Source organism: Cavia porcellus, unplaced genomic scaffold (assembly GCF_034190915.1).
Source record: "Cavia porcellus strain 051 isolate PalLab524CR breed Dunkin Hartley unplaced genomic scaffold, mCavPor4.1 scaffold_33, whole genome shotgun sequence".
Taxonomy (NCBI): Eukaryota; Metazoa; Chordata; class Mammalia; order Rodentia; family Caviidae; genus Cavia; species Cavia porcellus.
This window is the reverse complement of record NW_026947516.1, coordinates 421307-446901: the sequence shown is the minus strand read 5'-3', so window position 1 is coordinate 446901 and position 25595 is coordinate 421307. Positions and strand designations below refer to the sequence as shown.

The 25595-nt window shown below is 42.2% G+C and overlaps 2 protein-coding genes across 5 annotated transcripts in view; both read right to left on the bottom strand.

The window, feature by feature from the left end:
* LOC106025945 (zinc finger protein 14-like) overlaps positions 1-16093 on the bottom strand; it is a 431103-nt gene extending 415010 nt beyond the window's left edge. For 3 of the 4 annotated variants that reach the window (XM_063243072.1, XM_063243066.1, XM_013146418.3), the window contains exon 1: positions 15961-16093. Coding sequence is in view for 3 of the 4 variants with exons in the window: in XM_063243066.1 (XP_063099136.1) it covers positions 15961-15963 (3 nt within the window). In the remaining variant the exon portion in view is untranslated. Of the gene's footprint in view, positions 1-15954 lie in introns of all 4 variants that reach the window. The other variant, XM_013146417.3, reaches the window with a different exon arrangement.
* LOC101787477 (oocyte zinc finger protein XlCOF6-like) overlaps positions 1-25595 on the bottom strand; it is a 502509-nt gene that overhangs the window by 394067 nt on the left and 82847 nt on the right. The gene's annotated exons all lie outside the window — the stretch shown is intronic.

Below are 25595 nucleotides of genomic sequence, written 5' to 3'. Positions count from 1 at the left end.
CTCATCATCATTGGTCATTAGAGAAATGCAAATTAAAACCACACTGAGATACCATCTCACTCCTGAAAGAATGGCCAGGATCAAGAAAACCAACAACAAATGCTGGAGAGGCTGTGGGGAAAAAGGAACTCTCCTGCACTGCTGGTGGGAGTGTAGACTGGTACAGCCTTTGTGGAGATCTGTCTGGAGATTTCTCAAAAAGTTGGGATTGGAAATACCATTTATTCCAGCTATTCCACTTCTAGGCATATTCCCAGAAGAACTGAAAGCATCATACCACAGTGATATATGTGCACCCATGTTTATAGCAGCACAATTTGTAATTGCCAGATCTTGGAAACAACCCAAGTGTCCATCAACTGAGGAATGGATAAAAAAGTTGTGGTATTTCTATACAATGGAGTATTATTCAGCTATAAAGAAGGATCACATTGAGATATTTATCAATAAATGGGCGCAGCTTGAGACCATACTCATAAGTGAAATAAATCAATCTCGCATGTGTGAATACCGAATAGTTTCCCTAATGTAAGTAATGATTCAAATATATAAAAATATGTGGTAATCATGATTCCCCATTAGGTGGCCTTGAAGCCTTATAAAGTTTTCACTCATTAATTAGAAAGGCTTTATTCTGGGCTTCTTGATATGGAAATATTTGAAGCTAGAGTATATGAAGTTTTATCCAAATATTTCAAGGAAAAAGACAAAGACACTATGGTAACTACTATTAAGTCGGGTTATATGGTGGTGAAGTACTAGGTTGCTGAAACAGTCATGCTTTGACCTCTATTGTTATATTGTTATGTCCTGTTTTATCTCAATCTCCCCCTTATTCTTTTAAAAAAAATTATTTAGTCATTTCTTATGTTTGTCTTAATTAAAGAAAAAATTTAAAAAATTAGGATATATAAATAGTAACTCTTTTTGATTTCTTATTAACTTGTTTTGAAGTCCTGTAATACTCCCACGATCTTGTTTTGACTGATTAGACTCTGTTCCATTCTATATGATAGTATCAAGTTTGAAGACATAGGCAACTACTTTGAAGGCAATAAGATTCACTAAGATACCCATTCTGGTTTGACTATTGTCTTCTTTGGAAGTCCTGTAATGTTTACAATGCCTAAGTTTTATTGGTCTTGTTCTCTACTGTTTTGTCCAACTTTATAATATCTAATGAGATAGACAATTCTTTTTAAGGAAACAAGAGACAACGTTGATAACCACTGTTGATAACCTTGTATTCTGTTCTACACCATGTGCTATATCTATCCTTGGTTTTGACTGACAGCTTTGTTTTGCCATATTTGACTGTATTCTCTCCCCCCCCCCAAAAGTAATAAGCACTAAGGAGTAATAAAATCCAAAATGCGTAAATTTTGTTGTAAAAAAGAGAGGGAAAAAAAAGAAAAAAAAAAAAAAAAAGAAAAAGAGCTCTAACGGATATAACAGCAAGTGTGTTTAGGGGTGTTAAATAGCTGACTATATCAATGTTTTTGGATCATTGAACACAGCTGTTTGCAGTCTCCCTGTTTGAATGTCCACCTTGTATTCTTTGATACTGTGATTTGAGCAACTATTTTCAAGATGATAATATGTAATCTACTAACAGGTGATTTCTTACTGTTAATGTTTTTTTTTTGTAGTTCTGTATTACGTGTACCCTTACACCACTTTGTTTTGTTTTGTGTTTTTCTCTTTTTCCTCTTAAATTAAAAAAAAAAAAAAAAAAATCAGTGCACCTGACAGTGAATGTCCTGGATTCAACGCCAACTACTCACCAGTGACAGACAATGCTTGCCCCTAATTGTTTGAACCTGCAATGAAGCCAGTCACAGTTTTCTAAGTTTCAATTTTGCCTTATATGTGTTTAGGTAACTTAGTAACAGAAGACTTACTAATCTAACATTTCTAAAGTTTCTCTCTTTTCATTACATATCTGATATTTAATTGATATTCAACCCCACATAGCATGAGTCCCCCTTGTTCACTGTTGCACTAAAATCTTTCAACCTTCAGGGTACAGTTTTTGTACTTTAAGTGCTTAATTTACAACACTTCCCATCCTCTTTTCCCACATTTCACCCCCTTCTTTACTCCGCCCTGGTCCAAAACTTGTTTATACCTAACAATAGACATGCAGGCAGACCAGACATTGGTGCTTAAACCCCACAGTAATAATCTTTATGAAAAGGGCTACCTCAATAAGCATTTCCTTATTTAAACAATTTTAAAAGCTACCTAAAACTGCACTCAAATATATAAAAGTTACCAATGTATAAGAAAATCAAGTAAGCCCTAATACAACTGCATTGGGACACCTCAATATCCCACTGTCACAAAAAGACAGATCAAGTAGACAAAAAGATCAGTAACGAAATAATAGAACTAAATCAATGTTTTGAATAAATGAACTTAGTATATGTTTATAGTGTATCATTCAAGGACATCGGAATCAATACACATTTTTCTCAGCTGCACATGGGATGTTCTCTAAAATAGACTATATTCTGGCTCATAGAACATGCTTAGTAAATGCAAAGGAACCGAAATTATCCCATGCATACCATCAGACCAAGGTGCAATGAAATTGGCAATCCATGGCAAAAGAAATCACAAGCACTCCATAAACACATGGAAATTAAATAGCACCATACTGAACAAGCAAAAGGTTATAGATAAAATTAACGAAGAAATTAAGGCAGTTTTTACAGTTCAATCATAATGACAATACAATATACCAGAACCTATGTTTTACAAAGAAAGCAGACTTATGATGCAAATTTATAGCAGTAAATATTCATGTCAGGAAAACAGAACAAGTGCATATAAATATCCTAATATTGAACCTCAAACTTCTAGAAAAAGCAAAGCAAGCTAAGGGAAAAGCTCTTATGAGGGACAAAATTATACAGATCAGAGCAAAAGTTAACACACACTAAAAGAATAGTACAAAGAGATGACGGCACAATAAGCAGCAAAATAAACAGCCTCTCTGTTTGTGACAGATACAGCCCAGACACTGGAATGCAGAATCACGCGGAAGGGAGAAGGAACGCAGTGGTCCTCGGACCCAGGGAGAGTCTTAAGTGAGAGCTGAGGCTCACAGAGAGTAAAAGTAAATGAAGAAGCAGGAGAGCAGCTGGTGGCACCTGTGCCTGGAGCTGGACCCAGTGAGGAGCTGCGGGAACCTGAGGACACACGGTCATGGTGACAGCGGCGGGTGACAAACTCAGAGGCCTCTACAAAGTGACCTGCAGTGGAGGGAGTGGTGGACCAGAGGACTGCAGTGGCCAGTGGTTAGTGCAGAGGACTCAGTCCTTCCATGAGAGACAGTGACTGGCTGGCTGGCAGCCATTCTGGATTCAGGCCAGATAAGCCCAGAACCTGAACTGCTGCTGGCTTCCTCCAGTGCTTCTAGCTGGGTGCAGACCAGCTGAAATTGCTATGACCGAGCCCAGACGCTGTGCACATTCCATTGGCCGTCGCAGTTTCCCCACTGGTAGCCAGCTTGGTCTGCAGGCAGTGGTTGGCCTTGCCCCCATGCACACTCCCGGGGAGAGGACCCCACTGGTGACCAGCCCAGGTCCCCAGGCTGGCCTGCCCTCACATGCACTCCAAAGGCCATCATGGGGGCTTCCTTCCAGTGATCAGCTCAGTCTGGAGGCAACATCGAGCCCCACCTCACATCCCACCAGCCGTCAGTGAGCCAGCACAGGTTGGGAAAAGCAGCAGACAGCCCTGCACTGGAGCACCCAGTGGCCACCATCAGACACCTGTAGCCAGCACCGGCCGCAAGAACCAAACAGTTTCACTTCAGGGAAACTGTAGCCAATGTGAGAAGTGCTACCCACTTTTCTAAAAGAACCTAGGAATATATCAAGACAAAGAAGCAAAAGGCAGACTCTGGCCTCCAACCCAAGCAGAGACGGTCCAGGAGATGCAAATACAGAAGAGATCAGGAGTCACACACAACTTCTGAAATGATGGAAACTGAAGTAAAGAAATAACTTCATGAGGCTATAAAAGAAGTTTATTTCTTCTTTTACCTGATGTAATATTTATGCATAAATATTACATCAGGTAAAAAGAAATAAAAAACATAATAAAAGAATTTCTAAGCACCTCTAAAGAACACATAGATAAAAAAATACAGGCGCATAGGAAAATGAGGGAAACCTTAAATAAACAATATAAAAAGATTTAGAATACATGAAACAGATCAAAGAGATATCCAGGAAATTAAAAACTCCTCTGAAAGCTGGCAAAACCACTTGAAAGAAACTGAAGATAGACTTTCAAACCTTGAAGACAGGTTTATGGCTTGTGATCAGAAAGGAAAGATCTCTTAAAAATAATAAGGAACCAGGAAGTAACAATTCAATGGCTGCAAGATAACCCCAAAAAACATAAGAATAGCAGGCGTGAGTGAAAATGCAGGGGCCAACACAAGTGACATCAAGTCTATTTACAGAAGTTATGCAGTTATCAAAACACCTCCCAAGCATGGGAAAGGAAGTGACACTCAGATAAGTGAGGCGTATAAAATTCCAGCTGGCCATAACCAAAGTAAATGTATCCCCAGACACATAATAATCAAGATACCAGATATTCAACACAAGAACAGAATATTTAAGGCTTGTAGCCAAAAAGAAACAGATCACCTATAAATGAAAACCCATCAGAATCATGACAGACTTCTCAACACAAACCATCAAGTCAAGAAAAGCTTGCAGTGAAGTATTTCAAGTCTTGCAAGAAAACAACTTCCAACCCAGATTGATGTACCCTACAAAACTAGCTTTCACCATGAATGTAGAAATAAGATACTCCCACGACGAAGAACAGCTGAAGGAATTCATGACTACCAAACCAATCCTACAAGGAATACTGAAGGACACTGTAAAGAGAGATTTAAAAAAAAAAAAAAGACCATGGCTCCAGGACAGAGGCACAAGAGGATCTCCCAGTGGGGCAGACAACTGAATGGAGGGGGAAGTATGCAGCCAAAGGCAGAAAAACCGCAGGGTAGAGAGGAGGCAGTGCATGCTGGCCACAACCATTAATGTAGATGGCGGCAATTCACCAATAAAAAGAAACAAAGGCAGAGTCCATCAGGAGACAGGATCCATCAACATGCTTTATTCAAGACACACATTTAACTCAAAAGGGGGTTAACAGAGTGAAAGCCAAAGGACAGAGAACAACGCTCTGTGTGACAGGGAACCAGAAAGAAGTGGGGGAGCCTGCCCATCAGCTGTACAGGATAAGAGACACGGCACTTTTATAGAATGGAAAGCTACTCAGCAATAAAGACAATCTCAATGGATAAATGGATAAAACTTGAGATCCTGCTCACAGATGAAATGGTTCAGTCACACGGGAGAATACTGTGTTGTCTCCCTAGTATAAAAACTAAAAATTTGGGATTCCAACTCATGACCTGGTGCCTGTCAGACAGGTGCTTAAACTGCTGAGCCAAATCCCTTTAAAGTTGGGACTCAACACGCACAGCAGACTGTGGAAGTCCAAGGGAGGCACAAAGGGAAGGCAGAGGGCCCTTCTGACTCTATCACTGTGATCTGAAACCCATATTGTTTTCATTGTTCTGTTTAGTTTGTTTTTATTCTGTTTGGTTTGGCTAAATTTGTTATATTTGATGGCATGGGCGGCTATTTCAAAGATAACAAATAGAATATATTATGGTGGCCATAATGATTATCCTGGTATCCCATAATAGGATATTGATTTCCTATTATCTTGTTTTGAAGCCCTGTGTGGCTTTCATTGTTTCGTTTTGATTGATTTTATTCTACTTTCTTTTGTCTGAATGTATTATGTCTGATGGTATAGGCAACTACTTTGAAGATAACAAGAGGCATTATGGTGGCCACTGTTGTTTAACTACTATCTTATTTGGAAGTCCGGTACTGATTACATTGTTTTGTTTTTATTAGTTTTATTCTATACTATTTTGTTTAATTTTATTATGCATGATGATATGGGCAATTATTTTGAAGATAACAAAGGCCTTATGGTAGGCATTATTGATTTCCTTTTATCATGTTTTGAAGTCATGGACTTCACTGATTTGTTTTAATTGACTCTATACTATTTTGTTTGGCTTTATTCTCTTCAAAATAAAAATACACAGGATCAATGAATTAAAGACTTGGTTCTTTGAGAAATCAAATAAAATTGACAAATCTATAGCCAACCTTCTTTTTCAATATAGTCCTGGATAGTTTAGCTGGAGCAATTAGACAAGAGAAACAAATAAAAGGAAAAAAGATAAGAAAGGAAGAAGTTAAACTAGCATTATTTACAGATGACATGATACCGTACCTAGAAGTCCCCAAATACACCATCAAAAGAATACTAGATTTAATAGGTAAATTCAGCAATGTAGCTGATTATAAAGTTAACAGTCAAAAATCAATATATTTCCTGTACTTGAATAACAAACTCACTGAGAGAAATCAAGGAAAGAATAGCTTTTACAATAGCATCCTAAAAAATGATGTACCTAGGACACCTAGGACTCAGTTTAACAAACAACTGAACAGTATAGTACTCTGAAAAAGGAGATTGAAGAGGATATTAGAAAATGGAGAGATATGCCACGCTCTTGGGTAGGAGCCAATACAGTGAAATTGGCCACATTTCTAAATCTCTACTACAGATTCAATGCAATCCCAATTAAAATTTAATAGCGTATCTCACAGAAGTAGAGAAAACAATCCTAAAATTCATCTGGAACCAGAAGAGATCTCGAATAGCAAAGCGAATCCTGAGCAACAAAGACAGGGGGCATCATGATCCCTGACTTGAAATTATACTATGAAGCTACTGTGACAAAAATAGTGTGATCCTGCCCCCCCCCCAAAAGACCTAAAGATCAATGGGACAGATTAGAAGAAGCAGAAACTCCTCCAGACATACCAAGCCACCTTATCTGTGCCAAAGGTGCCAAATATATTCACTGGAAGAAAGACAGCCTCTTTAAGAAATGGTGCTTGGGGGGCTGGGGATTTAGTCAGCGGCATAAGCACCTGCCTTGCAAGCAGGCGGTCGTGAGTTCGATCCCTGGTACTGATAAAAATGAAAAAGACAAAAAAGAAAAAAATTGCTAAAAAAAGAAATGGTGCTGGAAAAATTGGTTCTATACATGTCAGAGATTAAAACCTAACCCATATTTTTCATCATGTACCAAGCTAAAATCAGAATATGATCTTAACATTAAAACAGAAACAGTAAATCTGCTGAAAGATAAGAGTAGGTAAAACTCTTGAAGATATTGATGTAGGCAAAGATTTTTTTTGAGATAGTAAATTCCAACAAAACAAAACAGAACAGAGCCAATCAAAACAATGCAGCAAATTGGTACAGAACTTCAAAGCAGGACACAAGGAAAACAACAATAGCTACCGTCACAATAGTTGTCCATTGCATCAGGTATAGCAAAATCAAAATGATCAAAACAGAATACTGAATAAAGCAAAATAATTAACCAGAACAAAGCAAAACAGTGAGAATGAATGTCTTTCCCCCCACCCCAGGCATCACACTCATTACTTTGCCCTTGCCAGGCAGGCACTTGTGCTGCTAAGTTAAATGCCCAGCCCAAAATAGTGAGAACAATATTGGACTTCAAAGACAAGATAGAAGGAAATCCCCCGTATTTGCTGTACCGCATACTGTCATCCTCCCAAGAGATGCTCAGATCGCTGGCCCCAGACCTGAAAGACTAACCAAACAATATATGCATTTAGTTGCATTATGTACCTTAGTTGCTGTGAACTCAGCCTGTCCCCTGAAGCAGCTGGCTGCCTGGGGGGCGGGTTTGATTCCCAGTGCATGCACAGTGGCAGGCTCTGGAGAAGCGCTATCAGATTTTCTCTCCCTGGAAGCCACACAGCTTTTGTGGCTTACCACAATGGCTAGCTAGTTGATTTCTTGGTATGTCCTCCCAGATCCAGCATGGCTGACTCTTGGGAGGTGCTAAGTTTTCTCTCCCTTGAACCCATTTGGCTTGTGCAGCTTACCAAAAACCCTGGCCAGCTGATTTCTTTGTAGGCAAAGATTATGAACAAAACCCCAATTTCACAGTAATTATCACAAAGAATCAACCACTGGGATCTCACCCTCCTGAAAAGCTTTTGTACAGCAAGAGAAACCAGCAATACAGTGAGTACACAGTCTACAATGTGGGGCAAAATGTTTACAGCTAACCCTCAAAGGCTTATGATTCAGAGCACAGAACTCAAAATAATCAGTTCTACCAGATTTAAACACCATATGCAAAAAGGCACATCTAAGATGAATACACACTTCTCAGACGAAGAAATACAAACAGCAAATAAATATGAGCAGAAACGATCCAACCTTACTGGGTCTGCAGAGGAGGGCTGACCTGAGAGAAAGGAGGCCACATGATGCAGCCGTGCCGGCAGGACCACAGGCCTCACCGCAGGTTAGCGACAGCAGAGCTGTACTGTGGCCGGGCTTTCCCCTCAGGAAGCCCGAACAACATTCCAAACAAGTAGGTGAATCACCAGAGCACCCCGAGCCTTACTCCTATGCCTTCCAGGAATGTCTGTCTTCTTTTCATACTGAGAGTTAAAAATAAACCACAATTAATGGTTCCTATACAGGTATCTTTGCTACATGACTTGTTTTAGTATTAGATAAATAGCAAGTAAGCAATACATTGAATTCAGCTTCACCAGAGATACTTCGCAACACCATTTTCCTGTATAAAAACCACTGTAATTTCACGGTGTAAAAAAACGCTTACATCATCAGTTGCAACCCACTTTCATGATTTCTTCTGTTCTTAGATTTTTCTCTCTCATACACTTCTGTCTAATTTCTTTGGTGACAAGACATGAACATGACACATTTAACAGACCACAGTGCACTTCACAGTAACACTTTAACTTAGGGTTCAGAATACCTAATAGGTACAAGCGACTGAAATGTCCACAAATCAACAACTAAAGAAAAATTTAGATTTCCATATTAATCTTTCATAAAAGCTAACAATTTTTTGATAAATGCCGCAATGTATATCCATCTTGGAAATGTCAAGCAAAAAATCAGACACAAAATGAGATATTCTACATGGATGAGGCTGTGGACTATATACAATTTTAAGTGAATGAAACAAATAGTAAGAGATACTTTAGTAAAGTTGGCATAAAAAACAATTTTTACTTACTAATAAGTGGACAAAGACCTTGGAGAAATATTTGCACTTCTGCTAATGATGACTGAATGGAGAAAGGCGGGAAGTGGAGATCTGAAGGAGATGAAACACAACAAGAAGGGGCCTGAGAACACCAAGGGGATAAAGGGAATAGTTACAGAGCAAGGAAAAAAGTAAAACGGGAAAGGCCAGACAAAGACAGCACAGAAGGAACGGTGCAAGCCATCCAGTTGCCAAAGACAAGATCAACTGGGAAAAAGTCACAGTGTTTCAGAAAACTCTGTCATTAAACTCTGCCTATCGATATGGTGAAGGTATAAGATATGCAATCAGAACACAAACTGTCAGTAAATACGGCTCTTAGACATTTTGACTTAAAGTCAGTGCGTGCACTCAGAAACTACCGAGAAGTTTAAAGGCTATGTTTTAAATACCAGTGTTTATGTGATTCTCAATTAAACCCTTCATTATTAATAGAATAAAACTGTAAGAATGTCCCTAGACCATGTAAATATAATGAACACTTTAGGGGAAAGTATTACATTGTCAAAAATTTATTTAAATACAAGATTGCATTTGCTTGAAATGTTTGCAAATACTTCAGAAATCTGCCTTGAAAGAGTCAAATGGATGCACCATCTGCTTCTTCACTCGGTCTCTACAAGTATGTACTTTAGTTCATGAAAATACCTCTTTGCCGGTCACTGTAAAGCAAAGACACTGCAGGGGCTGGGGGTTTAGCTCAGTGGCATAAGCGCCTGCCTTGAAAGCAGGCAGTCGTGAGTTCGGTCCCCGGTACCGATAAAAAGGAAAAAGGCAAAGACACTGTGTAGGTATTACCAGGAGTTGGACTGAGGACACCACACTTCCCAGACAGTTGCTGCTCTCCATGCTAAATCCCTGGACCCAAGCAAGCGTGTCTCTGACAACTAGAAATGATCTCACAGTCCTCGGAGTTTAAGAATTCATTAAACGTTTCTGTACACTATTACCCAAAAATTCTTCAAACTTCTGCAACATATGCAGAGAGGAAAATCACATATAGAAATAAAATTAGAGAAGATCATCTGATTATCACAAGTCACAGACACAGATGTGGCAATGTAGTACACTATAAATTATTACAGATACACTTAACACAACTGTATTTGTAGTACAAGAAAAACAACTCTAAATTTTAGAAACACCTACTAGAACTGTTTCTGAAAAAATAAAGAACACTGTTGTAATTTTTAAATCCCAAATAAAAGAGTAAAGAAACAGAGATATCTTTTCCCACGATCTGCAACACACTGTACAATTACACACATGTCTGAAAATCAGAACAGGTGGACACATTAATTGACAAGAAATACCAACAAATACACTTGCATTAAACAAACTGAGATTTGAGGAGGTTGGCAGTACAAATGCAGAAACCATTCATCTCTTGTGGCAATTGTTCATTGTATAGGAAACGTGAACTTGATTTTTGCATGACAGATATTCCAATATGCACTCTAGCTACACTCAGAAAACATACAAAATGTCAAAGTAAAACATGGAAGTACTGCAAAAGACACTGCAGCAGTGAAGATAACTTCAAAATGAAGTTGCAAAGACACAAATGTAACATGACTTTGAAGATACAAAAAGTAACAGGATTTCTGATCAGGAAAGAAAATATTTTATGAAAATAACATGCAGATGAAATTATTTTGAGAAGCAATGTTGATGCCCTACAAGTTATAAAATACCAAAAAAAAAAAAAAAAAAAAGATTTTTTCACAAAAATTCCTCATCATAAATATGTGAAGTAAACAGCGGCTATTTTATTGAAGGCCTTCACAGGAAATCAAACAAAGAATGCATAAAATGAAGGCGCAAGAGATACAAACATGAAACGACATAATTAAATTTTCCTAAGTACCCACAAAGCTCATCAAATAGAAAAGCCTGATGGAGGCTGGCTGTAAGACACAGGACCTGCGGCCCGTAGGGACAAGCACTGACCTGTCAAGATGGTAACAGGATACAGACTCTGCACCAGCAAAGAGGCTCCTGGGCCTGAGCATCCATGGCATTTTGTCAAATTATCTTCTGGTACAACAAAAGAATCTGCCTGTGGCATTTACAGCACAGACAGAACTAGACAAGCCTGCTTTCCCAGAACCCTGGAATGCCAAACACGGTGACGAGACAGAGAGCGGAGCCCCTGGTGGGAGCTAATGTACTGCGAGGGACTTGAATCTGGAAAACCACACGAAGAGATCAATTAATGTAAAGGATGAACCGTCTAACATACTCCCACTTAGGCACGCTACAGAGGAGCACGGAGTCAGAGGGTTCCTTGCGTTATCTCATCTGAGACTCTCTCCGCAAGCCATTGCCACAGGGTCTCCCAGATGCCATCATGGAAGCTCAGTCCTCAGGGTTTGGAGAGCACAGGAGATGGGGGAATTTCAGCTACTGCAGTCTCTGGTCATATGTGAAATATGTAAGGAATGGTTAAGGTCATCTCTTTGCTCAGAGAGGTACAAATAATGTAAGCAAGAGAAGCTGACCAGAGCAGGGGGCCACTTTATATATAATATGCATCAAAAACTACATATAATCAAAGCAAAACAAACACACACACAAAACCAAAAGAAGCAACCCCCTCAAAAAAGCCCCAAACCGAAAAACTACAAAAAATAGAAATAAAAATAAAAGCAAATAAAACAAAAATTCAACAACATAAAGAAAAACCCCAGACTAGTGTTCCCTTTTTGAAATAACACTATACTCCTATCCTCCTTGGGTTGTTGTGAAGAACCTGATCAATAGAGAATTCAAAACAGAAAACAATCTGAGGCATGTCATGTTCTCCAAGTGACACTGTATACAGAGGTTAAGAAATGAGTCTACAGATGCTGCTTCAGTTTTAAAAGAAAACTTGTGATCAACCCAAAGGAAGTTAAAAATACAATGTGCTGAAAACGCACAGAATACCCCTAATTAATCAAACGACACTGTCAAGGCTTGTAGCAAGCTGCTCAATGCACAGTCCTTGATCTATACCTGAAGAAATTTACATATCACGTATACAAATTCATAATAAAATGATAAATAGCTCACAAACGCTACGGAGCACAGTGCTGTGTAGTCACTGGCCATTCACACTGAGTGTCCAGCTGCTGAGAGAGCAGAGGCCGTACCTGCTGCCCACCATCAGGAGCAGGTATTTGTACCATGCAGCACTAGTGAGAGAAGTACATGTATTAATACAAAATTGAAAGATTTCAGCGAATCCCTCTTTCTTCTTCTTCTTTTTTCTGTACTAAAGATTTAACTGAGAACCTCATGCATGCTAGACTGGAAGAACATCACACAATATTTACTCAGTATTAAAACAGGGCCTTCCTGCACTGTCCAGGCTGAGGCTGGTGCTGCAAAACTCCTGTCTCAGGGTGTCCAGCGGCTGGAATAAGAGGTGTGCACCACTAGGTCTCACTGAGTTTACGCTGTTCAGGCGAGAAAATCTCAGTAAATCATAGTGATTCTATGTTAAAATATCACATGCCTGTCTTGGCAGCAGTGAAGGAGGTGGACATCATAGCTTAAGCCCTCTCCAGGCTGGGCAGCTGAGTCAGAGCTGATCTCAAAAGTCGGAAAAGAGAAATGGGTAGTGTGCAGCTCAGAGCCAAATTCCTGCATCCTGGCCCTGCACAATACAAACATCACACAAGCCTTGAAATCTTTGTATCCAGAGAAACCCCTCACAAATGATGTGGTGAACTGATCAGAGACAACTGAAGACACAGTCACAGCACCTGTCCTCGGCTCCCTGCTTCCCGAGCCTGTGACCTCTGCCCACGCGCAGGCCAGGCAGCCACAGCCCTCCAATTACTGTCAGTCACCCTGAGGACAAGCTGACCCCAGCAGGAGCTCACTGTTCCCCCTACAAGGTGTGCTCCCCCACTTCCTTCTTCCTCCCCCTTCCTCCTTCCTATTCAAAGATTTATTTTATTTGTATTCATTCTTATGCCTGTAGAACCTAACTCAGTGCTTGTTTTATACAGAGTCCATTTCAACCAACTTCTGACTTTAAGTCAGTGTGTACAAACAGTGCAAGGCGGGAATGATCTCAGAGATGACAGCCTTGTTCTCCCTCCACGGCCAGTATCAGGAGTCCCTGTCCACGCAGACGCCGCCGCTCAAGATGTTTCTCACTGTGGGTTTAACATGTGCACTTCAGAAAGTTGTGTGGAGCAAGAATACTTTCTCGGGGCTGGGGGTTTAGCTCAGCGACATAAGCACCTGCCTTGCAAGCAGGCGGTCGTGAGTTCAATCCCTGGTACCAATAAAAAAAAAAAAAAAAAAAAAAAGAATACTTTCTCTTCTTTTGGTTTCGGGCAATTTTTTTTGTTTTTTGTTTTTGTTTTTTTTTGAGACACCGTCTCTCTGGGCAGTTCAGGCTGGCCTTGAGCTCACTTTGTAGCCTTGGCTGGTCTCAAACTCACAATGATCCTCCTGCCTCAGCCTCCCAAGTGCTGCGATTACAGGCATGAGCCACTACGCCTGGCTCAGGCAATTACTTTTGAAACATTACTTTCAAAAGTTTCTGGGTAAGTTAAAATTTACCTCTGCTGGAGAGCACAGTCAGACAATAGGAAGCAAGCAAGGGGAGCTGATCACGTTTTAGCACTCATGCACTGTGTCAGCAGCCATTGGAGGAAGAAGGGCCTCATGATCTAGTCTCACTGGATACCAGGCAGAGTAAATTCTGTGATCTGGAAAGCCTACTATTGCAAAGTTTTACGGCAGGTGGACAGCACATGTACATACCATTAAAAAAAAAAAAAAAGAAAAGAAAAAAAATCCCAGGGTTTTACATGAATCATGACTTTTTAAACTGGAAATGAACTCACAATCTTGTGCGTTCCAGACAGGTGAGGCGCTGCTGAGGTACATTCCTACCCTGAATAGAGATTCTTATGAAATGCACTTATTTTAATTATTTCCTTTGTCAGAAAAGAACCCTTCTTCTTACATTCAAAACACATTAACATCTCTAACATTTTTCTTAGGGTTCTAAACCCTCTGGAAGGCCTCACTGACACAATCTGATGGTAAAGAATAGTTTATGAACCACCTAATAAATAAGGCATCTAGCTATGGAAAAGAGCCTGCGGTAGACTTGGGAAATACGCCACAAAAATGAGAAATAAAATATAAAATGACTGAACTTCCTCAGCAAACAGGGACAGAAGCCTTCCCTCCTACAGGGACTTACAGCCGTTCCCCACCTCGCTCCCTGGTCTCCAGGAATTTCAAATGCAAAATAACTACTTTTTTCTATAAATTCCCAGTTTCCTTTAACTCTTACAGAGTGAGAAAATACATCTGATAACCTGAGTTTCCAGTGGTCATTTCACATAAACAGAGTCACCTGTGAGAGCGGCCAGTAAAGGAGCCACTGCTGTGCGCTGGTGACCTACGCTGCCCTCTGGATTGAGCAGCTGCTGGGCCACCCACTCAGGACGATTCTAAGAATCCTCTTATTTCCAATGAAATCTTGCCTCATGCAGGGACAGTTAAGACCCATAGGGAGGATTATAGCACTGGGTCCTCTAGAAAGTAGAGAAGACAAGGCCTTGGTGTCCCAGCAAACAGTCGTGCTGCCAGCCTGCAGTTTCACACTTGTGTCTGGGTAAGCTACACTCTGCATCTTTAAGCTCCCTTCTGAGCAGGTCACTTTCCCAAAACAAGTTGTTAAATGTGATCCTGGAAAACTCTAAGACAGCCCATCAAGCCAGGTCCCTAGGAACAAACCCAAAAACCAACCACACAGTGGCCCTCGCAAGAGGTGGAGATAGGTCCTCCGCCCCTTAAAATAGTACTGCAACCCTGCTTAGAGTCGGCTCTGAGGGTTCGCACCCCTCTCGCGGGTGTCTGTACTCTTTCTTCCCATACCTGCAACACAGTTTTGCTTGGCGCTGATCTTCTCTGACTACTCTCCCACTTTCCATGTCAGAGAAGCAACCCTGCGAGAGTGAGACACCCGAGGCAAAGCTAACATCTTTTCTGTTCAAGACCTCACTCCACATGTCGTGAGAGCACGAGCTCTGTGGTTCTCACTGTCAGTGCGGGTCTAACACAAATGACTAGAGTTGCATATGCTTTTGCAATTCTCAGTATGCAACGGAGTTCACGGCACACTTGGGAAGAGAGCTCTCTTCCCCAGTCACATCACCTGCAATGTAAACCTTGCGTCGCATTCTTTTGGACCTTATCAACAGGTATTATGAGGTTGTCACTAAGCATAAACACTGGAAACTCAGGACTTCACTGTGAATAGAAAAAGCAGAAGTCTGAAAAGAGCAGGTGTGGGTCTGAGACCCTGCCTCGCAGACATTTATAACCGTCACATCCCCAGCTCTGCTACTGAAAGCACCGAGACCAGGGACCCAGCGCCCGCAGCCGCACCAGCTCCAGGCCGCCCTGAACCAGGGCCGCCCCGAGCCCCGCTCTCCCCACACCGCTGAGGCGCTGCCGGGCCACACCGGACGGCACCGTGGGCCGGCAGTGTCACGGTGGGGACCGACTCACGGGACATGGCGGTGACCCGGACCCCGCCGAGGGAACAGTGGCAAAAGCCCCAGAGCCCGGAGGACCTCGGGGTCCGGAGCTCGGCGGGAGGCTGCGGCTCCCAGAGCCGGTTCCGGCCGCCTCCTCTCAGACCTCAGCCCGACCCCCTCCCTTCCCCGGCTTCCGCCCCGCACCATCACCATTGCGCGGCTTCCCGGTGTTCCCGAGTCCTTCCCACGTGGTCCGCAGCTGGAATAAGTCCCAGAAGGCGGGCTAGCGAGCTGAGGGACTCACAGCACTGAGAGCAGGACGGGGAGCCATGACACCGGAAGTCCCCGCCCACCTCGGCTCCCCTGATTGGGCGGTTCAGGCAGCCCGCCTCTCCGCCGCTCATTGGCTCAGCCCGCCTCCCCGCCCCTCATTGGCTCCTGGTCCACGACCTCTGCTCTGTCTAGAGTGCGGAGTTTAGATTCCTGCCTGCTTGACTACAGCTCAGCTGATAACTGTGACCTAGGAATTTCTGGACAATGCTCCTTCTCGCAATACCAACCTCGCCTCCTCTAAGAATAATTGCATTTCAGCAGTTTAATGTTCGCTTCCAGATCTGCCCCTTTTTTCTTAATAAACGCAACGTGCTTTTGCTGAAATGTGGTCTCTTATGTGCTCAGAAGGTTTCTTGATCGGTGTACTACGGAAGAATCAGTCCTTTGATGTAAGAGAACATTGTGGATGCAGGACAGGACAGAATAAATAGAGGGTAGGGCTGGCCTTTCCAGGCACATCTTAGGTAATGAGGCAACTGGTTTCATTGTTAATATTTTCACACTGTATTAATCTATTCACTTTTATTCAAGAAAGTGAATATATCCCCACCCCCAGTAAAAAAAAAAAAGTGTGTTTGTGTAGGTGGAGAACTAAGAGTTAAATGATAGCTATATTCTCCAAAAAATTCAAGATGAAAGGAAAGCAAACATTGCAATTTCCTTAGACAAGCTTTGTATTTCATTAGGATTAAAAAAGTCCCTGAATATTGAAAACAATCTAATTGCCAGGCATAAGAGCCAACACAATTGCTGAATTTGAGCCCCACACTTGGTCCTTTTGGTCACTGGCCAGTGATGAGGCAGAGAAACCTGAGTACTCCACACTGTAGCTCTGCATGCATGACAGTTTCCTCCTTGAACCCGAATATTCATAGAATTCAAATAGGAGGATACCTGTGATTCTCTTGTTTAAATTATTTGGCTGGAGAGATGCTTAGGATACTTGTAATGCAGGGTGTTGAGTTCCCATTATGATGGTATAAGGTTTATCTGATCTTTTATTTGTAGTAGTGTGTTTTAGAAAGCCTGGTGTGCCAATATGGGCATGCATATTTATATGCAATCGCTGTAGCTTCCTGTTGAACCCTTCCCTTTAGCTGTGTGGAGTTATCTTCTTTATCTCTTCTGATATGCTTTGCTTTGAAAACTGAAGTCTCACATTCTATTTTCTGGGACAAAATAACTGACACCTATACTTAAAGAGGGGGAAGGTTTATTTCAACCCAGAAACTGTAGAGGTTTCAGTCCTTGGATGGCTGACCGCAAGGCCAAGTATCCAGAGGCCGGACACCATGGGTAGGACAGAGTAACAGCAAGCCTGCTTTTCAACTTGTACTCCGTACCGGCTACATGCTTTCTGGATGGTGCCACCTACATCCAGGATGGGGATTCTTTCTCCATTAAATCCGTTCAACCACACTCAGATCTATGCTAGTTTCAATGTTTGGACTAATTTCATAGTTGTTATTGATTAAAAAGTGGAGGCCAGTTTAACACCAGCTGAATTAAATCAGTATGGCCAAAGTATAGATGGCCCACCTGAGGAAAGTTACCAGCATAAAAACAGATGTGGAAAGGAAGAGGGTGGCATTGAGGGTTCTCCTAAGTGTTGTTGTTTGGAGCCATTGGTTCTCCTGGAGGAGCTTGTCATGCTGGCTTCCCTGATACGAACTCGGCTCTTATCATTGGAGGAGCTCAGGATCTTGTCACTGAGAGTGGTGCCGTTCACTTTGCAGGAGCTCTGGTCCTTACACTGTACATTGCTTCCTGACTCTGGAGGGGAAAAAGTGTGCTGTATAATCTGCAGGAGTTTGCCATGCTGGCTTCCTGACATGTACTCAGCTGTTCACACTGCTTGAGCATTTCCAGACCTCACTGTCTCTGAGGATGGCTCTGGTGCTTTTCAAGGGAGCCCTGGGGCTTAGTTTGAGCATTGCTTCTTGGTTCCACTGTAGAACCCTTAACCTACTAGCACAGATCCTTTATCCTACTTGCGTAGACTTTCTAGCATCCACCACTGACCTTTGGGCCTTCCCCGTGCAGGTCCATGCAATAGATTTGCATGAGTAAATGTCATGGGCTCTAGGCCTCCATTTAGGCTCATGGGAGGCATTGTCATGGGCTCTAGGTCTTCCGTTAGACTCATGCAGGTGTTACTGTGGAATCCAGGCCTGCAACTGGATTTTCTAGGTCTTTAATATTGTGTAGAGATTTCCTGCACTTTCTTGTATTTAACTCTTGGTGACCATAATAAAATATTATAAATTATGTGTCCTGTATGAAATTGTTCTCCATGAGATGCCTAACTACAACAGTAGCATGCAACATTAATCCCAGTATCATACACTGTAGATCCGGCCATCTCCCAAAATCCCCATCTATAAGGGCAGAAGGCTTTGAGGGGACATCTAGGTACAAGCCATAGCAGCCTGGGACCCGTGTGGTCCCGGTGAAATGTCATAGGGAAGTGGCTGCTCTTCTGTGGCCATGGGAAGGCTCCCTGAGTTCAACAGAGAAACGCTCCAGTACTGGGACAAACATTCTCGGATGGGTATCACGTACCTGGAACCAGGAGGAGAAACGGCAATAAGTGGAATGTGTGATTTTACCAGGAAGGAAATGTAAGGAGGCCTCCATCCCTGCTCAAGGTCGTTATCATCCAGAAGAGAAGTTCTCAGGCTCGGAATCAGTGACTAAGGTAACTTTGTGTTTCTATTATTTTCAAATCAAGACCTATTTTTATTTTTCTTTGCTTTGTTGTTCTTTCCTTTTTACAAAACAACTGAAACCTGGGGATCGGGAGCTGGCAGGCCAGGGATACACAGTGTCAAAGGTCATTTGTTGAGGTCAAAACTAATCGTAGGCACCGACAAGCTGTATCTAGGGAAGTGTTCCATCAGAGGCGAAGCACGGCAGTTCACAGGTTTCTGCCGGCGGATAAGCAATTGCTTTGCTACGGGCCTCAGTCTTAGTCTCCCAGGACTACAACTCAGTCATTAAAGGAGGAACATTATTAACTCCCGTCATGGTTTTTGGAGGACCAATTCAATTGTAATGCTTGCTGAATGCTGCTGTATTTCCACGATTCTCTCCATATTTAAGTACAGAGAATCCACTTGGTTATGAAAACACAAGTGTAGCTTAAAGAATGGATGCGGACACTAACCAAGGCAGTGGAGGGGTCGTGTTAATGAAACTCACTGAAGATCTCTCGGGAAGACTCTTCCAAGAAATACAAGTCAGCACGTGAGGGAGACGTTAATCCATCAGGAGACCATAACTGCTCTAAACACTTTTGGACCTGAAAACACCTGAGAAAGTAAGAATGGAAAGGAGGAAGGAAAGCAGGAAGGGAATTTAATAGAAACAAAATGGAAAAACATAGACCAGGAGTAAGAGACTTGGTTATCCCTTTTATTTTGCTGCTCTCTCTACTGTTTCCGTTTCCGTCTTTGTGAGGCGGGTCTTGTTATCTGGTTTAGGCTGGCACGGAACTCACTGGGTAGCCTTGAAAGGCCTTGAAATCCAGGCGGCCCTCTTTCGGGAGTCTGCCAAGAGCTGGCATGCTGGACAAGAGCACCCCACCCAGCTCCATCTTAAAACTGGTAGACAAACAATGCAAGTAATTTCAGGAAAACAGCGGGGCCACATTTATGGGTTTCAATTGCACGTGGAAGGATGTTTTCTTTTAATTTGTGACTACTTTTACTGATGTCACCCTTTTACTGTGCACTGATCCCCTTCCTCTTTCCTGATTGCATCCTTTGTATATTTTCAAAGACAAATGCATCCTCTGAGTCACAGAAGAAATCTGAGTGAAGTTTGGGGGATTCACACTGTAGGAACTCTTTTCCATGCCGATGAGACAACATGTTTAAACACTGACAACGGAGACAGCACTAACAATTGTGCAGCTTTAAAAGGCCCGGGGATCAAGGAAGATTATAAACTGCTGCAGTCCAATAACTTCAATAAATTGGATAAAATGGACATATTTCCTGAAAGATGTAAAATAATAAAGTTCATATAAGAAACCGGTATGCTGAAAAGCAATATGCTCAATAAATAAATTAAATGAAGAAAAAGCTCCCTACTAACTTTAGGCTTAAATTGTTTCACTCGTGAATTTAACCACACATTTATGTAAGAAAGCATACCAGTTTTATACAGTCCTAAAGAGCGTTTAAGAGGAAGAACTGTTCCTCAACTCCTCCTTCCCAGTCGGCATGACTCAGTTTTTAAAAATGAAGACAAAAATGTGGCTGTGGTGGCCCAGACCTATAATCTTAGAACTTTAAGAGCCTGAAGCAAGAGAACCGCTCTGAGTTTGAGAAATCCTGTGCTGCATTAGGAGCTCAAATCCAGAGTGAACTGATTTTTTTAAAAAGATGTGATCCTTATTTTCTTAAAAAGACAAAATGTTTCCAGAAAATTAAACTTCAGACCAATATCCTTCTAGGAAGTTGACATAAAAACTCTTAAAGTTTGTTTTTTTTAATTTATTTTGTTTTAAAGAGAATAAAACAAAACAGCAAATCAGAACAGATCAATGCAAGCAACACAAGACTTCACAACGAGACAGCAGGACATCAGCAGAGGCTACCATGATGTCTCTTGTTTTCTTTGAAATAGTTGTCCCTGCCTTCACATACAATAATATCAAACATAACAAAATAGTATAAAACCATTCAAAAGAATGAAAGCAATACATGACTCAAAGCCAGATAACAGGAAATGAACAATGGCTACCATAGTATCTTATTTTCTTCAAAAAACTTGTCCATACCATCACATATAATAAAATCAAATAAAACACAACAGGATAGAACCAATCGAAACAGAAGAACAAAAGCATGATAGGACTTCAAAACAAGATGAAAGGAAATCAGCAATGGCTAATATAACGTCTTGTTCTCTTCAAAATAGCTGTTCGTTATACTTTTTTTTTGGTCTTTTTCCTTTTTTTTATCGGTACCAGGGACTGAACTCACGACTGCTTGCTTTCAAGGCAGGCGCTTACGCCGCTGAGCTAAATCCCCAGCCCAAAATAGCTGTTCATACCATCATAATAAAATCAAACAAAACAAAACAAAACAGAATAAGACCAATTAAACAAATGAATGAAAGCATTATAAGACTTCAAAACAATATAATCAGAAACCATCATTATCACAATATATTCCATTATATTCAAAATAGCTGCTGGTACCATCTGACAGAATAAAATCTAACAAAACAAGACAGAACAAAGACAAACAACAAAATTGTGAAAACAATAGAAGAGTTTGAGACAAGACAATAAGAAATTAACAGTAGCTTTCACCTTTCCCTCACGTATTTCATTCTTACAAATACTTTTGCTTTTGAATCCCACTAACTCCTTGTGTTCTTAGACTAGGGTTCATACATATGAGTTCAAACTGTTTTGCCTATGAATATGGTCTCCAGTTGCATCCATTTACCTATAAGAGCCTCAAAATTATTCTACTTTATAGCTGGGTAGCTTTCCCCTGCACGGAAATAGCGGATCTTTCTCATCCATTCTGCAGCTGATGGGCAGATTACTCTTGCTTTTTCTGGTCTCCTGTCACATATAGCAATTGCTTTCTCTCCTTTGATTTTCAGTCTATGGATTTCCTTTCCAATTAAATGTGTTTCTTGTATACAATACACTGACGGGCCGTGTTCCTTGATCCATTCTCCATGGTTTGTTTCTATTGCGGACCTGAGGCCGTCTGCATCGATGGTCACAAGCAGCATACTTTGGTCTCTCCCTGCCCTGCTGTCCTGCTGTTGGCCCCCACTTTCCCCTTCGTTCAGCTGTCTGTCTTCTTTGGTGATCTTCCTCTGCTGCTGTTCCTGAGACCATGTTCATCTTTATCTCTCTCTGGAACATTCTTTAGCACTCTCTATGGGTTTGGTTTGGTGGTCATTAATTCCTTCAGTTGTTCTGTATCATGGAAGTCTCTTATTTTTCCATCAATGTTGGAAGGTAGTTTTGCAAGGCATATCAATCTGAGTTGGAAGTTATTTCCTTTCAGAGTTTGATACATTTTACTCCAAACTCTTCTTGACTTAAAGGTTTTTGTTGATAAGTCTAAAGTGACTCTAATTGGTTTTCCTTTATAGTTGATCTGTTTCTTTTCTATAACAGCTTTTAATATTCTGTTCTTGTGTTGAATTTCTAGGATCTTGATTATTATATGTCTGGGTGTAGATTTACTTTGGTTATGGCTAGTTGGAGTTCTATATGCTCACTTTCCTGCATGCCAGATCCATAGACCACGTCTGGGAAGTTTTCTGCTATTACTGCTGTAAACAGCCTTTTAATTTCATTTGTGTTGACCCTGCTTCTTCACCATCACTCTTGACTTACGCTTCTTTGCATCATCTTGTAGCTGTTGAATTGTGGTTTCCCGATTCTTTGTTATTTTTAAGAGATCTTTCCTTTCATGATCACTAGCTGCAATCCTATCTTCAAGATTTGAAAGTCTATCTTCAGACTCTTTCAGTTTTGCCAGATTTCGATCGACTTTTTAATTTGCATCTGTTTCACGCAGTGCAATTGCTTTCTGTGTTATTCCAAGTTTCCATTAGTTTCCTACGCGGTACTCTTTTATCTCTGTCTTCTTTAGACATGGTGAGCAATTCTTTCGGTATGTTTGTGATTTCTTCTTTTACCTGAGACATTGTTTCTGATTGATTGCTTTTACCATCTCGTGAAGTGATTCCTTTACTTCAGTTGCTGTCCTGTCAGAGATCTCAGGTGTGTGCCTTCCGTTTTCTTCCACGATTGTATCTCACCTTACAAACTTGCTCTCTGTGGGCTGCAGGTCTGAGTTTGCCTTTTATCCTTCCTCTTGACCTTCTCCTGGGTTCCTCCCAACAAGCTGGCTGCGGCGCTCCAGCACTTCCCACACTGGCTGCCCCTCCTCGGTGGAGGGGAATGGAACAGGCACGTAGATTCTCTAACTCAGATCACAGGGAGGGAGGAGAGTGTGGAGACCGCTTCTCCAGACCTGTGCAGCTACCCGGGGCTTCCCTCGTGATCAGGAATGCGTGGACGTGGGGATGCTTCTCTCAGCCTTTGTGTCTACACCGGAACTCCTGTGATGGTGTGAGCACACAGGGCTGTGTGTGTCTGATTCTGCTGGTGTGTGATGGCTGTCCAAAGCAATCAAGGGCCTCCAGTGTGGTCTACAGCTACACAGAGCTTACCTTGCTGTGTGTCCCTGCTTCTGCCGGCCGCCTGCAGGAAAGGGCCTTCTGGTGGCTGTGCCTGGCAGCTGGAGGCAGATCTGCTGGCTCGCTCTGCCCGCACTGGCTGCCCACTGTCTGCCCCACTCAGTGCATCCCCTCTGCCACTGTCTGGCTCACTGTTGGTTGTCAGAGCGCATGCAGGGGCAGGGTTGGCTCTGTGTTCCCTAGATGGTTACCTGCAGGGGTCTATGAGGATGGTTGCCAGAGTGCAGGGAGAGAGCAGAGCCAGATGCCCCACCCTGGCTGTTAGAGCACTCATGGGTGCGGGGCTGATACCAAGGTCTGAGCTGGTAACTGGTGGGAAACCTCCAAGATGACGGTTGGAATCCTCATGGGGTAGGCTCAGCTCGAGCAATGTCCCCTGGGCTGCTCGAGGCTAGGAGGTCCCTGAGGGAGCTGGCTGCGCTTTCGATCCTGGGCTTCTCCAGCCTGATTTCAAAACGGCTCCCACCAATCACTCTTCCTGTGAGGGAACCGAGCCCTCTGCCAGTGCGGCCCTCCGTGTCCGACACTCTCCTCTACCTCTGCATCTCTTTGCAGGGGGTTCTGGGCTTGCCAGCCACCACCGTCACTGTGACCACGTGCCCCAGGTTCCCAGAGCTCCTCTCACACAGCAGACCGGGCTCTGGGAGAAGATGCCACCAGCCACCATCTTCTTCATTTACATGTTTCTTTTTACTCTCTCCGCGGGCTTCAGTCCTCACCCCAGGTTCTTCCCGATTCCAGGGGACCCACTTCCTTCCTCCTTGTCTTCCCCACGGACACTGCTTCCAGCATCTGGACTGTTTCTTTCAGGGAGGATGTTTACTCTGCTGCTTACTGCTCCATCATCTTCCCAAGTCCATTCTTAAACTTTTAACAAACTGAATCTAGCCATGTGAAAGAAATACACAGTGATCAAGTGGGATTATCCATGAGATCAAAAGGGGAGTCAACATTTGAAAGCCAATTCATAGAGTTACCACATCCTGGAGAATCATGGCTATTTTACCAACGTTTCTTTAGAGGCCATCCGCAGCTGAGAGCGAGGAGCAGGAGAGCATCAGATTTCTTCCTTGGAAGCTACACTAGGCGTGCGCTGTTAGCTCATCTAATTGCATAAAACATCTTAACACCACTCATCCCAATCCCAATGTAATATGAAAAAATATATACATGCATGTGTTATTGTGATCCTCTTGAGCATGAACTAGTCCATTTTTACACATTTCTTGGTTCTGCCAAGAAATGCTGCTTGTAACCGGACCTTGTCAAACAAAAAGACCAAGTGAGTCTTCAAAGAATGCCTGCTATGCTTGCAACTGAAATGGGTGGACAATAGGACCGCTGTGACCCGATGCAAGTGTCCCTAGGATGGACGACGCTGAAAGCTGACTTCATCACATTATAATCAAATACAAATATCTTAGCGTTTCATCCTGAGGGTTGAACTTCTCTTGGCCACGTCTGCTGCTGTCTTGTGCTGTACTGATTCCTCCTCTTCTGTGTTCTCTGATTAGTGGGAAATTCCTTTCATCACCTACAGCACCAGCCCTACATGCACTGTGCACTGAATGGCATTTTAAGAAACCTAAAGATAATGCTCTTAAGGGATGCAGAAAGAACACTTGGAAATTTGGTAACATTTATAATGAAAATTGATCAATTGCAAAATAAAGGGAAATACCTATATCATTTAAAAAGGCAAAAGTCCTACGAACAACATCACACATAATGGTAAAAGATTGAATGTTGTCCTTCTATGATAACAAAGCAAGCTGATCCTGCTCTTATCGCTCCTCCACAATACTGCATTCAAGATTTTGGCCAGGACAGTAAAAATACCAAAGTGTAAGTGAAGAAATACTGAGATGTCACCTTAGTGATTGTGGAAACAATCCTATATCATCTGCCAAGAGAACTTCTAGGCATCATACACGGCTGCAGTTAGGGTACAGCATACAAGACCTTCCGTCAACATCCTTTACATTTATTGGCGAGAATCTAAGAGGAAAAACAAACAGAGAACTACTCTTTAGCCGGTAGGAAAGCTCAGGCTGGACCCTGCCTGGCCGGCTGAGGGGGAAGGTCACCGTCAGAGAACGAGGGTTTCCCAGCGTGATTACCTTCCCATTTTCCTCAGATGAGGTCTTAAGTAAAAGCTTTGCACCAGCTCTCTGAAAAGTCTCCCAGAATTAATTTGCTTGCTTCAACAGCACTGAGGAAAGAGAGCACCAGAGCCAACTGGGAAGCTTTGACGAGGTCACAAGGAA